Raw genomic sequence first — 15,386 nt, forward strand, 5'->3', positions numbered from 1 at the left:
TTCAGGACTTAATGTCACTAATTTCTGTATCTGTGTTTGTAACATTAATCTGTCAAAGGTGGTTTAGGATGAATTGGGTATTATTGAGGAGTAAGTGGAAGGACATAGGAAGGACAGAGACCTGTGCGCCATTAAGGGTGCTGAGTAAGGAATATGTATTTACCGAAGTTGTTTTCCTTAGATGATGTCATTTAGAAGAGCACCTTTTTTCTTTTTCTTTTCTTTATTGAGTTGCTGATTACTTGGGGAGGGTTTGAATTACTCGTTGTTGACAATGACACATTTGTTTCCGAATGGATCTATGTGAAATTATATTTTAATGTACCTAGAAGATAAGTAATAGGAATCTGCTTTAAAAAAAAAAAAAACAACCTCCCCAAAAAACAACCCACAAAACCCTCCAAGCAAGTAAATTTTTCATTTCAAAGAATCTCCAGGTATGCTTCTGCTTCATGGCTATTGAATTATGAGCTGAGCAACTGCTTTAAAAGTGCATGGGAACACTTTAGAAGAGTTTTAAATCCGGAACATACCATCTGTAATGGAAACAGCGGAGAAGAGGTAGGCAGAAAGGAGATAGATAACGGAGTTTGAATAGGTCTAGCTGGGAGCAGGCATCTAGAGCTTTGATTTGTGCTAATATGTTGTCTGGGAAACTTGATTCTACACCTTCCTCAAAGTGGTGACAACATGGTAACCCTGAAAACACAACGTGATCGTGGTCAGTCTGCTGTCCAGTTTGCCTCTCATTGTAATTAACGCTTCAAGTGCTTTCCCAGGGGTGGGGGGGTGTGGGGGGGGGTGTGTCTTTTTTTGGTTTGGATTTTTTTTTTACATCTCTCCTGAAAGCAGTTTTCTTGAGAGCAGAGTTTGCATTTGATAGTTTTTCCTTTATATTGAAATAAATATGTAAATGCTCTCTGGGTTGTGCAGAGAAGCAGCCGTAGCTGGTCTGCAGCATGCGCATCGTAATTGAATCACAGCGGGATCGCCTTATGAGCCTGAAAGATTTATTGCCCTTAGGGGATCAAAAGTTCGCAACCTGCTGGGGAGCTGGTAATTCCCACCTTGACACCCACACTTGTGCTGGACCTGGCAGGAGAATGACACTGTTGCCTGTTCCCTCTGCGTCTTTCTTTCTTTCTTTCTTTCTTTGAATCAAAACCAAGGAGAATCCAAATCTCAGTTGAAAAGCAGATCTTATGTTTGTGAAAGCATGATGTGACTTTTATGATTTTAGACAAAGGGTCCCACAAAGCAGAACAGTGGGGTCTTCCTGCCAGATAATGTTTTATGAAATAGGCTGGACAAATGCTAGACCTAACGGGGTTATGAAATCCTCTACCAGGCAACTTGAGCAGCTGATAGAAAGTAAAAATATTTTTCTTACTGTTTTCATTGTTCTTAGCACACAGGCTCCTTTTAAATAGTGAAGAATTAAGCTTTTTTTTCCTGTAGTTATAGAGCATGGAGTACTCCTGTTCCAGCTTGGTTATCCTTCAAAAAAATATGAGAGACCAAATTTAATATCCTTGTAGTTTTTGAAGGGAGAGAGTTTTTCCTTTTATTGCAAATGCTTTCGTCCCTTTTTGCCTAAGTTAAAACATGGGATTAAGGTTAATGGACTTTTTCTTGTCCCTGGCAACTTACCTTTAATTTTGACGATTAAATAGAAAATGTAGAATAAAATAAGTTGTTCCAAGCACACCGTAAAGGTACAAGCACTGCTTAATCTGGTGCCAAGCCCCTGCGGAACTGCAGCAAGCAACAATACTCCGGTCCTGCATACTCTAAATTAGGCTTTGATTCTGCATTCAAGTGTCAGCAAACTAGACAGAAGGATGGGGGAAGTCAATGTGAGTTAGGATGCACACAAGAATTCAATATAATCTCATATACTAGGTGGGTAAAAATTATCTTTCACTGCTATCTGCTTGAGCATATTGGCTTTCTGTCTGTAAAACGTGAGGTTGTCTCAGCTGACTTAGCTGATTCCAGATCCTTAAGATGGTCAGCTGTACAGCCCCTGAGCAGTTCAGTTTGGCCACTTCTTGTCTTTGAAATACTAGTCTTTGCTGCCTATGAAGATATTTTCCCGTGAATCGTGTTCATAGATCAAACAAGGTAGGTTGTTGACATAGCTCTTGGCAGAGCCATTCATCTACTCATGTGATGTTCCACTTCACTAAATTAATTTCCTTTCCAGTTTTCAGAGTTGTTAAGCGTTGTGTAAGCAAGTGTTTTAAACAACCTGTAAGAATTTCCTCAGTATGTCTTGTAATATTGGTGTTCTGGTTTGCAAGTGTCACAAAAGACTTGTATTCATTCATCTTATTTCTCTGACTTTAGCCTAACAGAGGGACAAAAAGACCCCGTGATGAAGAGGAAGAAGAAATCAAAGCACGTCGGAAACAAGCTAGTGCACGAGAGCACAGTCGTCACAGGGAAGAGGAGTCTGTTGCGCTAGAAGAAACTGATGATGATAAGAAGAAGCTTCTTCAGATAATTGAGAGGGATGGAGAAGAAGAGGAGGAGGAAGTAAATCACTAGTGTCCTGTGGGAAGGGGGAGGCAGTGGGAAAGAAGCAAACACCAAATCACTTCTCTGTGATTTCCATTTCTTACCATGTAGATGATGAGACTAACTGGTGATTTTCACATGCCTCATACATCTTAAGGTTATGGTTTCACTTTCCTGCCCTGCAGGGTATTCGTTAATTTCAGACGGGCTTCTCAAAGATATCCTCTGAAGGTTTAAAGAGGGGGGGCAAAAGGGAGAGGGAAGGGAAAGCTTTCAAGTCTAATCTCTGTTTTAGGCTGAGAATACCTAAATCACCGTCTAAAATATATCTTTAAGAAATATTTTCTGTATTCTAACTGGTTTCCTAACTCTATTATTCTCCTCAGTACCCCCAGCCATGCAGCTTCTCCCACTCTCCCCCTCTTTGTAGCTGTGCAGCAGCAAATAAGCAAACATTCTTCTGTACAAGAAAGGTCTTGGGTCAGAGGAGGGGGGTAGCAGCTGTCGAGGGTAAATGATTTCAAGCCTTGGAGACAGAAATCCAATGCAGCATTGGCCTTTCTGCCAAGGGCCAGAGAAAAGATCACTTTATAAATGTGACACATGGATTGGTATAAATCTAGAAGATATTTGCTTCCTGCTGCCTGTGTCCTGTTTGATAAAAAAACAAGTGATATTCACCACTGCAGAATCATGTAGGTTTGTAAAATATCATTGTCCTTTGTATACGGCATTGCTAGCATTCATTTCTGAAAATCTCCCTCGTTTTTTTGATATTGAGCTATTGCCATTACGGTTGTTGCTGATAGTGAAGAGAGATAATGCAGGATTTCTGTAGCATTTGAGCTCCAGTGAGGATGAATGGACGTAGCCAAATGTCCCCTTGGCTGGCTAGAGTCTTGTGGATTCCTGCAGTGTACAAGTCCCTCGTCTTGGTCAAGTGGAGTTCTCCCATCCAGACATTTTAAGGGCTGGAAGTCCAAGGTTTCTTTAGAACCAAAATCTCTTGTTTATTATCTTGGAATGCAGTTAATGTAAGTGCCATCAAAATGCGCTTTGTACCAGTAAATTTGATGGAAGGAAGCTAATCTGTAGGACACTGTAATACTGAATGCAAATTAAATACAAGATACAAAGCTGATCCTAATGGAGATATTGTAGTGATATATGTTAGAGAAAGCAAAGAATCACATGAAATAGAGGGAAGCAGTGTCAGCATGTGTGACACTATCTTTGTGGATTGAAATCCCATTGGAGGAAGAATATGGTTTGGGCACTGTAGTATTGATTACCTGAATGGGATGGTAACATGAGTGGAATGGTGCTAAGACAGGTTGGGCTTGAGAACATAGGAAATCCAATAATAATGGAAGAATTGGACTGGTGTTATTATTGTAATGGATTTTGCTGAAGAAACAGAAAATTTCTCTCTCGTACAAGATTGCTGCTTAAGAGTCACTGACCAAAGAATCTTCAACACCAGAAGCAACTCTTGATTTAATCCTGAACAGGAGATGGGACACAAAACTTGGCTTAAGATGTGAAGGGGTCTGGTTTGTTTTTTGTTTTGAGAACTTCTCTTTAATAGAGATTATAACAGTCAAATAGAGGAGAGGGAAGAGGTTACACAAGAAAATCTATATCATCAATGTTTTATTAAAAGAAGTACATTAAAATCGTGAAACAAGGAAAATAACAGAATTGTGTTTGTAGGTGTCAGGGAGGTAGCTAAAGTTATATTACTGCTGTACAGTAAGTGTATAATGCCAACTGAGAAACAACTTAGAAGAATTTAAAAAATAAAAATAAAGTACTAGAGTAAAATATTGGGGTTTTTTGGTTTTTGTCTTTAGAAAAAGACTTTAAAATAGAAGTGAAAGCTTATCCAAGTGAGGAAAATACAAAAGAACATAAACTCAGGGCAGTTAAATGTAGACCTACAAAAGAAACAGCACAATGGACTTCTGAAAAGAAGCTATCCATGGGTGTAAACTGCTAATGCAGATTTACTCTAATATGTCAGAAGCAAAAACCGTCAATACGCGCTGATGGTGCCAGGTAGTAACAGGTGTAAAAGAACAGCTAAGGAAGATGAGCCATTGCTAAACCGGGGTTTTTTTGTTCATTGATACTAGGTTTCAGAAAGTGTAGGGAAGCTCTTCTGGTTCTTTTCCAAAGAACCTTCCATTGGTAAACCCCTGGTTCATAAAAACCCGACTTACAAGGTTTTGCTCCGGGGAGCTTGCTCAGGTCAGAGTTTGAGTAAATCAATAAATGAGTAGCAATGGTGTATGGGTTTTCTGGCAGCTTTCTGCAGTCAGACTTCCAGGGGTTCCTGAAGCGTCTGGGCACGACTGCGGTCTCACCATGTCGCTGCAGTCACTCTTTTGCGTTTTGCCGGGTAATTGTTCCAACCATCCAAAGCTCTGTTTTCTGCCCTTTACGATTTGGTTAGGAGGAACCTTTGGATGAAAGTTCGGTGAAGAAGATGATTCTCACCTTTGAGAAGAGATCTTATAAAAACCAGGAGCTGCGGATCAAGTTTCCTGACAATCCAGAGAAGTAAGATTATGCTCGGCCCCTCTCTATTACCCTTTTTTCCTTTGATTTTACGTTTCAGCCCTAAATCAATTTCTTGAATATACAGACGTTTTCAGTTACATAAGGCTCACGTTACAGCAGTTATTGCCATGTAGTTCTTCTAAACTGTATTTGAAACTAACTTTGTTAATTAAAAATGGCATTATTGAGACTGGTGGTGGCTGGTATATGGCTGGCAGCATGAAGAGAATAATTGACAACGAAGGGAAAAATTCTAGTTTATTAAATTCTTGCTGCTGTTAATATTATAGATCGTGAAACTTCAGTACTAAAATTCGAGTTTATGTTGTTTTTATTTTGGGAGCGCACAAATTCAATAAGGTTTCGTTAGTTTCGGTTAAGGTATCTAATAAGTGGCTTAGTTCTCAAAAGTGAGCACTGACGAGCTCTCCCAACATCAGTGCTCTTGGCAGTTGGCATCGGAGGGTCATCAGCCACGCTGCAGTTCTCTCCTTTTTCAGGGGGCTCCTCCTTTGCACTGTTTCTGAGCAGTGGTCTCCTCCTCACTGATAGGCAGGTGGTGGGTGTTTGGGGGGTGGGCTGAAAGATAGAGATCCTGGACTGGTGAGTTTTGCTTTCCAAAGAATTAAAGATTTCATGCCATCATTTTGTGTGAAGGTGTTGTGCTTGCCTGTGCAGTCAGCGGTCTGTGTGGGAAGAAATTTAATTTCATATTATTGAGCTTTCAGATGCTGTGGTGAGCAAAATGGCTGGATGGGGTCTGAAAGGCAGACTTTGTGTGTGTTTCTTTCCACACGTGTGGTTCTAGTGAGCCTCTTCCTCCTTTCATGGAGTTTTGTTATTCACGTTAAATGAATTTCTTCCTACACTTGAGTGCCATTATATTTTGTCCAGTTCGCTGTTCTTTCCCTAACCCAAATTCTTTTTATGGACTTTACTTCCGACTAATACAACCCGCGTACTAATATGTGGTAGCTAGGGAAGGTGCATCGCTGTGGAGAATTTATTTTATATGCAGGGTTTTTTTCATGTGTAGCTACAACCTCTTCATTTTTTAATTTTTTTTTTAAGTTCTAGAACTGATTTACAGAATTGGAACAAATCTGCTTATTTACTCTATGTAAATTATATAGTAGGAAGGCTTGTCCTACTGCGTGATTAAACCTCAAGAGGCAGGCATAGGGCAGGATGAGGCACAAACTGCCTCTAGGAGTTCTGGACTCAGTGATGTTGACGTGACCACAGAAGATCAGAAATGCCGGGGCCATGTGCACCTGGTATCTCCTGGAAGGTGATGGTCTCTGTTTTGAAAAGGGCTGTGCATTGAACACAACTGATGTACTTTTTGCCTTTTCATTAACCATTTTTGTCTTGCCTCAGGTTCATGGAGTCCGAACTGGATTTAAATGACATCATTCAGGAAATGCACGTGATCGCGACGATGCCAGACCTGTATCACCTGCTGGTGGAGCTGAACGCTGTGCAGTCTCTCCTCGGGCTGCTGGGACATGACAACACAGATATCCTTCAGCTGTTAAAGTAGCTCTCATGTGAGAGGCTTTCTACAGACTTTTCTGTAATCTCTTATACCCTGCTTTCACAGGCTCCTGTATATGTTTTTCTCTTCTTTCCCATCGCACTGAATTTATGTCTCTTTTTTTTTTTCCAAGTGAAAGCCTTCTTTGTTTGAGTAATATTGATTCTGAATTTTTTCAGTGTTGTAATTCTCCTTTCTTGTTTTATGACCCTTTCATCTAGATTTGAGTGGCTGCGTTAGAGTGTGAGCAGATGAACAATATAGGAAAAACTAAGGTATGGGCTTAGCAGCGTATAGCCTTTAACTGTGCGCAAACTTTGTCTGGAATAGCCCCCAGTAAAAATGAAACCGATTTACCCCTTTTTGTTGAGAGCTGAGCTGTCACGCTTTCAGCTGTTTGCCACGGACTAGCTCACTGCAGTGCTACACCTTAGTCTGTAAATGTGATAAATTCTTCATGTGTCCGTACCTTTAATTTGATGTGCTCAGAGCTTGAGGTTCTGGGTAGCCCCTCTGGTTACGTAAATATCCAGAGACATTTCCATGCTCAGTTAGTTCTTGTGTCACTGAACCCGATCACTGAACCCGATCCCTATGTGCACCTGTCTCTTGTTTCGCTGAAGATCTGAGGACATCTCAGAGAGAGTTTTCTGTTTATATTGTTAAAGATTTTAGTAGTTTTGAACAAAAACAGTGTCATTTTTTGAATATCCTGGTGCCTTGATGCTTAGCCCTCAGCTGGTAAATAGAACTGTGCCTGGCTTACCATTGTGCAGTCTTTAAAAGTAGAGCTCAGCCTGCATTGCTTGTGAAATATTCTACAGTAGATTAAGCTGAAAAATTGTGACATGATTGAGAGATCGTGTATCTGTGTCCTGACAGACGTTAGTGAATGGAGAGAGCAGTGAAGCCCAGTGGAAAGGGCACTGGAATTGGGACTACAGCAGGCTTTTCTTTTTTCCTTTTTATTGATTCATGACCTTAGGAAAGTAATTTATTTGTTACTTCTTTTCTTTTTGTGTAAAGAAGTAGATGACACTTACCAGCTTTTCTGAGGTGTTTTGGAATATGCAATGTTAAAAGGACTGTTAGCGCTAAATGTTGTGGTCCAATGCGCAGATCTTGCTTTTCTTTTTTAGCACTTTTCCTTATAGTACTATGTATTAAGAATTCATAATTCATTCTTTCTAAGTGGGTGCAGTGATCAGAAGATAAAAACAAAACGTAAATATTTTATTGCATGCCAATTTATGTTACCCAAACACATAAGCAGTGGTTTCTATTTTGACTTGTATCTAGCTGAACCTCGATGTGGTGAATGCTGGTCCCTGCAAAACAGCAAACACCACAGCTTTCCTTATCTGTTATCTGTAGTGGATATTACTTTCAAGTAAACGTTTGTTAACAATTTTCTCTTGTACAGTGGGAAACACCTACCATGCATAACCAGTTTCATGGCTACCATAGTTTCATTACTTATTTTTTCGCCAGACACCGCAGGCTTATTGTGTACTATGTGCATGGCATTAAAAGCTTATACTGAATTTCTCATTCACAGGGAAAATATAAACTATGGGGATTTTGACTGGGGTAGCAGAGCTGATTCATAGCTGGAGTGCACGGGAATACAGCTTGCTTTGTCCTTTCAGCCATGAAAAGCTGTGTCCTAGGGTCACTGCTGCTGTCAAAGACTTGTCAGTGTTTCCACTGTGAACTCTTTAATTGGTTTGCAACTTGCCTGTCAGTTAGTTTACGGGTAGAAATTTGGCCTGTGAATTGCAAGTTTGGGAAGAGTATATTTCATGTTATAAACTGCTGAAGTGTTTTCAGATCCATTGGAAGCAGGACACAGGCTGTAGTAATGCCTCTTCACTGTGCTGCTGCTGCTGCTTATGTACAGGATAGAAACACTATTAGAGTGAAGCATCTAGACATAACTTGAGCTGTATCAATTTAGTTTTATCTAATGACTTTTTGTTAAAACAAATGGGAAAAGATTTTAAAAATGAGTTCTTCGAGGAGAGAACTAAACAAATGGCTCTTCAGATGTGATTTAAATGTAGTGTCTTGAGGGACTAATGCAAGGAGACAAAAGCGATGTCCAGGGGGAGCAAATAATCTGCTGAATGATTCATGCAGTTTTACACAAAACATGTGAATGAAAGATGATCACAGACAAGATTTTATGAATGAAAGACAGGAAAGCTTCAAGTTAGGTTTTGCTTTTCTATCTCCTAAATTTTATAGGGCAACTGATACTCTCACTGGAAGCCTCAACAAAAGTTCCCTAGACAGGAATGCCCTGCAAGATGAACTCCTCTGACTGCTAGAGTTCTTTGCTGTGCACTCTCAGGAAAATCTAGCTCAGTTGTCTTTATAGCACCCAGTAGGTAGCAGTAGTCTTCAGTTAGTTCCTCCCTTAGCCTTCTCTTCCATGGGCTGATCAAACCCCATTCCCTCAGTCTTTCCTCATACATCATGTGCTAGCCCCCGACCACCTCAGTGGTCCTCCACTCTCCTGAGTCCAGTGTGTCAAGGTCTCTCTCTTATTGGGAGTGCCCGCAACTGGACAGAATATTCTACGTGTTGCCTCATGAGTGCCAAGCAGCAGGTAAGAATTCCTTCTCTGGACCTGCTGGTTTTGCTCTTGCTAATGCAGTGCAGTCTGTGATTAGCCTTCGTCACTGCAGTGGCACGCTGCTGACTCGCCTTCAACTTGTCCACCGGAACTTCCAGATTCTCTTCTGCAGAGCTTACCTCTCCAGTCAGCCCCAGCGCATGGGCTTGTTCCCTCCCAGGTACAGGACCTTGCATTTGTTGAACTTCACGAGGTTCCTATTGGCCCGTTCCTCCAGCTTTTGTCAATTAATAGTTGATTCCTTGCAGAATAAATGTAAGGCAGGTTATTTTCTCTTAACTGGCTTATTGAGTCGCACTCCAACTTGCTTTTAAAAATTGTACCCTGGCACCTTTAACCATGTTTTTGTATAAGCACGAGTGACTGTCTGCCCAGTGAGGAGTAATCACCCTTCTGTTTGGTTCCTGATGGCAGTTGCAACTGCAACCCATCAAGAAAATGTACAGATAGCTTTGGCTTGGTTAAGGAGTGCTGTAGAGTATAAAGGAAGCAGTAGTCTTACTGATACACATCTTCTGCAGCGCCTAGACGTAGGTTAACTCGACTGGGACAGGCAGCTGTCTTACAGTCTTTCCTGAGACTAGATAAGTCATGACTGAAACCTTGCTAAGAAAAGATACATGAAAATACGTTTCCTACTGCTGGTTGTGTGTCTAAGCAAATGCACAAATAGGAGAACTGGGAGGCTGGATTGTTAGCCTGTGCATTTTAAAGAGATTCTTCACAAAGTTGTTATATAGGACATGCAGAAAACTGCATATCCTGTTCTAGCCCAGTGGGACTCGGGCAAGATTGATCAGCGTGTCTGAGAGAATAGGAAAGTGGGTCTAATGAGGTGGAATACGTCTCGTCGCACAAGAGAGCTGTGCAGCAGTCGGGGGAACCATGTGTTATGCAGCCTAGAGTTAATGAGTGAAAATTGGGCTGGCAGAAGCTATGCTGTTCCTGCGAGGTCCGCGGTTAGAGGAGCATGCTGTCCTAATTGGGCCAGGCAGAAGCGGGTGATCGCTCCTGCTGCCTGCAGTGGCCTTGTTAGGTGCGTGCCGTATCAGGTTAGCCCGGGTGTCACTGAGAGCAGAATACCCAAATCAGATTACTGTAACTCATTTCTCTTTGCTTACATTCAATCTTGACGATGCAAGATGGTGCCTAGTTATACCAACTCTAGCAATTTTTATTTGGAAAAAAAAAAGTATTATCAAGAAACAGTAAAATTGCCTGATACAGTAAGCACACAATCACATTTGTTTTTATCATTCCTAATTGTTAGGATTCCCTGATTTTGGTGCTTATGAGGACTGTCTGCTGAAGTAGTCTCTGTGCTCTGGTCTTCCTCTGCCCCACTGCTGTAATGTATTACCAGTTGTTTTGGATCATGTCATGAGCACGCTGGCCTAAGAGCAATCTGCTTTTGATATTAAATGTGTCTGCCTCTGTGTTGGTTGTCCTTAACACCTAGCACATGTTTCCATAGCTGTGGTAGACTTGCTTCAAGAACTGACTGATATAGATACTCTCCATGAGAGTGAAGAAGGAGCTGAAGTCCTCATAGATGCTCTAGTAAGTAGTAAACTCCAGATTATTTTAATGCCTGAACGTCTGCTTTATACAGCACAGCAGCGAATACTCTGAACTGCCGCGCTTTCTGCAGCTGTGGTTATCCATATTGCCAACACCACGATGAAGTTAGCCTGCTCTCTGGTAGCTGAAATGCTGTATTGAGGGCCACGATGGGTGTTTTTAATGGAATGCCAGAGTTTGGTGAGTAGGTTCTTCTTGCACCTTGTCTACCACTTCTTTTTTGGAAGGAACACGTTCATATTGCAAAATTTGTGTAGGCTGGGAGATTTTTTTGTGCAGGGAGGGAGAAGGAAGTAATATTTGTGACTTGGACAGTGTCCTATTGAAAATAGGAGCTTGATTTGCATTTTTCTTCCTTCTTGTGGAAAAGGGTGACCTCTGTTCACCTGTGAAAAATTGAAGTTTGTGGCAGGGCTCAGATTGTTATCTGAAGGACAGTGGGGCCATTGTGATCTTTCACTCTGACCTCTTGCATGGGAGACCAGTAGTCTTCTACCCAGTAACTCTTGTTTCAAAACCAAAAATCTGTGCTTGAACTGGGACATCTGTTGTTATAGTGAGGGTACGCATTTTTCTTAACAAGAAGTAAAAGTGTGAAAGTTTCTGTGTACCAGAGCTAATGCGTTTTAAGGGTAGAGGAGGGTTTAGAGGTAATGATCCTTTTTGGCGTAGAGATTAAACAACCCCAGAAAATTATCTATGTGCGGTAGAAGATGCATTGCTCGGTCTTAAGTGCTCCCTGCCTGGTTAACTCTCTTGAGTGCCTCTTGGCCTCTGTGGTGGTGGACTTCCCCTTTCCCTGGCGTTCACGCTGGATGCCTCCCGCTCCTTGGCTTCGGGAGGAGGATGCGGAACCGAGCAGAAGCCCTCCGATGCCCAGCAAAACTTGAGATTTACATGTCTGTCCTACCTTTGGGCAGCTTCTGCTAGTGAATTGCTGCATTTGCGAATCACTGTGGCTGTGTCTTGTTCTGTAACTATTATGTTGAAATTGAAAGATAGGGAATTACAGGTTTTCTTCTGTTTGCTTTGTTTGGCTGCTCTGTTTTCTCCTACAATCCTTCTTGTCCAGTCACTATAATGTTACCTTCCAAAGGTTAATGACAGTGGCCCAGAGCTGAGTTCCTCCAGCTGGCCTCTGGGCTGTTCTTAATTACTCTGCCTTCGTGGAAGGATTGCTGGATGAATGAAGTGGTAGAGAGGAACTGCTAGAGAAGATGTTTTCTATAAAATGTGCAGAGAGGTAGTAAATTAGGTGAAGTTTTTTCTCTGTTTGCCTTGTCACCAGCCCACTGATAATAGCTACATTTTAGAGGCTTTATTGTTCTCTTTGAAAGAAACAGGTCGGGCATATCTTGGGAGATATCTGCTTTTTAGATTACCTTTTTTTTTTTAAAAGAAAGTAGGTATAATGTAGGGTATCTGTGAAGATTGTTGCACTACCTTCCACAGCAGCTGATACTTGTATTTTTTCCCATGTGTTCACTGGGCCCAAAGCTAGTTAACAGTGTTTGAATTGGAAATGTTATTTTGTTTAACTTTTCCAAGCTCATGTCCGCAATGGAAAGTTAGCCAAAGTCAAACTGGACTCTGTCCAATTGCAGCTTTAAAAGCATACTTGTGTTAGCTTTTTGATTAGGAGGCTCCACCTGCAGATGTGGGTTCCTGCTCCTGCTGTTGATTTGTCTGGGTTTTGTTAGCTTGCTGAAATCAACTTGGTAAATTTGTCTTGCTAGGATTTAAATGTAAGGCTTCAGCTTTTGGATTTGAATCCGCGTGTGTGAGCATTATTCGTTCAGCTTTTTGCACCTATTAAGGTGGACGATATAACAAAAATGTAGGCAGACCAGCAGTAAACGGTTGGAAGTGGAGCTGCTTGCAGAGCTGACAGCTAGCCCATCCATGGTGGTTTGTGGTGCCTCGCACTTAAGAATTCTGAGGGATTATAAATCAGTCAGGCTGGTTCAGGAAATAAGACTGTGACAAGGTGCATGTTTTCCTCCAGATGTTTTTCTGTTTAATCTGAAACACAAAAGTTGTTTAATTAATTAGGACAAACATAGTGGCAGACTTACTTGGTGAATCCCTCGCTTCCTCTGAGATTTTAGGGCAAGATTGTTAATGTCTTCTGATCATGTCTGGCAGGATGTTTCAGTAGGGCTTATTGATTTGTATTATCTATTACACACACACACACAGAGGTACGTTCTTCTCCTTTATCTTCCTTTTTTCAGTCTTCTTTCTTATCTTTTTATCTTTCCCATGACCCCGGTGATGTAGGTGGAGGGCCAGGTCGTGGCTTTGTTGGTCCAGAATTTAGAGCGCCTGGATGAAAGTGTGAAAGAGGAAGCTGATGGTGTCCACAACACACTGGGTAAGCAGCTGTTGCACAGCCTCTCGCTTCTTGCTGTATTTTGTACAAAGGGGGGGTGGGTTATCCCTCCCCTTTCTTTCCTCCCTACCTCCTTTCCCCTTGAACTGCCGACATTAGGGTAGAGGACCTAGTGCAGCTTTCGTTCAAGCACTTTAACTCACAGTAAAGCCTAGTCCCTTGAGCAAGCGTTTGTTGCATGACTGCTGGTAGGGTGCCTCTTCCCAAAGCGGTTATGTAGGGAGGTGCTGGTACACGGATGAAACTGTGCACTGCACCAGAGGGTGTGCTCTACTACCTGTGTATTTACTGTGTACTTATCTGTGAGCTCCACTTACTCTGTTATGAGAGCTGTTTATGTCTTAGCAATATATTTAACTTTCAGGTAGTAAAACATTTGTATTTCATATAAGTACATCATTACCTCTCTGTTCCCCAGTCTTTGCACAGCACAGTAACTGCTTTGCAGTGTGTCGCTGTTACTAGCATTTAGATCATCATCCACTCCGTTCAGTCATTTGAGATTGTAATTCTCTGAGGGCTGGAAGAATGAGAGAGACTGGAAAAAAGAGTTTTGAAATTTTTACTGCCGCTGTTGTTGTTAGTTTAGTTTAGTTTTGTGCAGTGAGAATTGCTGCTGGAGTAAAGGGAAGGTATCTTAGGCTTCTTCCAGCAGGAGCTGGTGTCACACTGAGGATGGACTGTGTGGGCAATGTAAAAACCAGGAGAGTATCATAGACCTGAGCTTAAGTCTCACTCAAAAAAAAAGGTAGTTTTGCAAATAAGATGTAACTTCGAGAAGAGCAGTGCAGCCTTAGGAAGGACCTGGCAAAGCAGTGGTGATATGGGCCTGGGTGACTTGACAAAATGACTGTTTTCTGCACCTTTCTTAGCAATCGTTGAGAACATGGCAGAGTTCCGACCTGAGATGTGCACAGAAGCTGCGCAGCAGGGCCTCATGCAGTGGTTGCTCAAGAGGCTGAAGGTGAGCTTGTTTTCCTGTTGTCATTTGGGAGATACGACAATAAAAATGGACAGGCCACTGGTCTGGAAGCTGGTGTGCTTGAGACAGCGTTTGGCACAATATTAAAGGCCCAAGGCTGTTTATTATTGGCTCTTTCCATTTGCATAGGTATCTTTGTCACAAGTTCTTACATTTGCGAATACAGTGAATTCAAAACTTGCCTCAAACTGGGAAGTATGTCCCTTTTAACTTATTATAAACTAGCAAAATTGAAGGAGTTGGCTTCATGTGTAAGAAACTCTACACAATGCGATGCAAGTCTGTGAGTAGAAGACTCTCATTTTCGTAGTGTTTGCCTGGAAGAGTAGCTGTAAGGTTGAGTCTTCTTGAATGTCTTTTAGGTTTTACTTGTTTCTGTGGGAGTTCTCTTCGGTAACATGTCCCTGATCCTGCCGTGAGAACTATGGTCTTTCCTGCAGAGTTGGACCCTTCACAGTGCTACAAAACAGCACTCGGGCTCCAACCACTGATGTGGTTGTCCCCAGTAGCTGCAATACCACTGCGTTCCTAGCTCAAGCATCAGTAGTGCTAGAGCTCTACCAGTGCCCACCTTACTTCTATAGACCAGTTAGTATGAACTTAAAACATCGCTTAAAATAAGCCGGTTTTGCATGTGTTTGTGTTGGAGAAGCCAGGTTAGAGACAAAAAGTTAGAATTCAGGGTTTGTATCCTCTGCGCTTTTAGTTTAAATGGATATACTTCTGTCTTGTCTTTATATTGTAAATGTCTTACAGTAGAAGGTGTCTTTTTTCTGTTCGTATGATTCCTGTATGGTGGATTTCTGGTCCATGGCTGAGACCTGTAGGAATACAAAAGCTGACCAGTGAGCGGGGAAACTAATGAAGACCACTTTATGCCTTTGCTTCCTACATTTCTAACACTTTTTTGAGTTTCTAGTGATGTCTTTGTTTAACTGCTGCCTGTGGTGGCTTTTTCTTTGAACTCATCTAATTATCTTTTGAATTCAAAATTATATTTTGATACTCAGCATCCTGTGGCAGTGAGTTACACAGTTTAACTCTGTCTTGTGTGAAAAGATGCCTAAACATTCTCTGGAAAATACTGTAGGAAAGGAATGGATAGTTCAGCTCTCTTACAGAGCTAGTGAAGGAAATTTAGCAGATTCTGGCTTTTTCCTAACCCTGTTAGTAA

General features: G+C 41.6%; 1 protein-coding gene across 1 annotated transcript in view; it reads left to right on the forward strand.

Moving 5' to 3' along the window:
- Window positions 1-15,386, forward strand: part of CTNNBL1 (catenin beta like 1) — a 57,177-nt gene that overhangs the window by 5,927 nt on the left and 35,864 nt on the right. The window contains exons 2-7 of the mRNA XM_076351934.1: window positions 2,350-2,538; window positions 4,976-5,082; window positions 6,463-6,602; window positions 10,720-10,817; window positions 13,119-13,212; window positions 14,103-14,194. Coding sequence (XP_076208049.1) covers window positions 2,350-2,538; window positions 4,976-5,082; window positions 6,463-6,602; window positions 10,720-10,817; window positions 13,119-13,212; window positions 14,103-14,194 — 720 coding nt within the window. The remainder of the gene's footprint in view (window positions 1-2,349; window positions 2,539-4,975; window positions 5,083-6,462; window positions 6,603-10,719; window positions 10,818-13,118; window positions 13,213-14,102; window positions 14,195-15,386) is intronic.

The sequence above is a fragment of the Aptenodytes patagonicus genome, chromosome 14 (genome assembly GCF_965638725.1).
Source record: "Aptenodytes patagonicus chromosome 14, bAptPat1.pri.cur, whole genome shotgun sequence".
In the NCBI taxonomy this organism is placed as follows: Eukaryota; Metazoa; Chordata; class Aves; order Sphenisciformes; family Spheniscidae; genus Aptenodytes; species Aptenodytes patagonicus.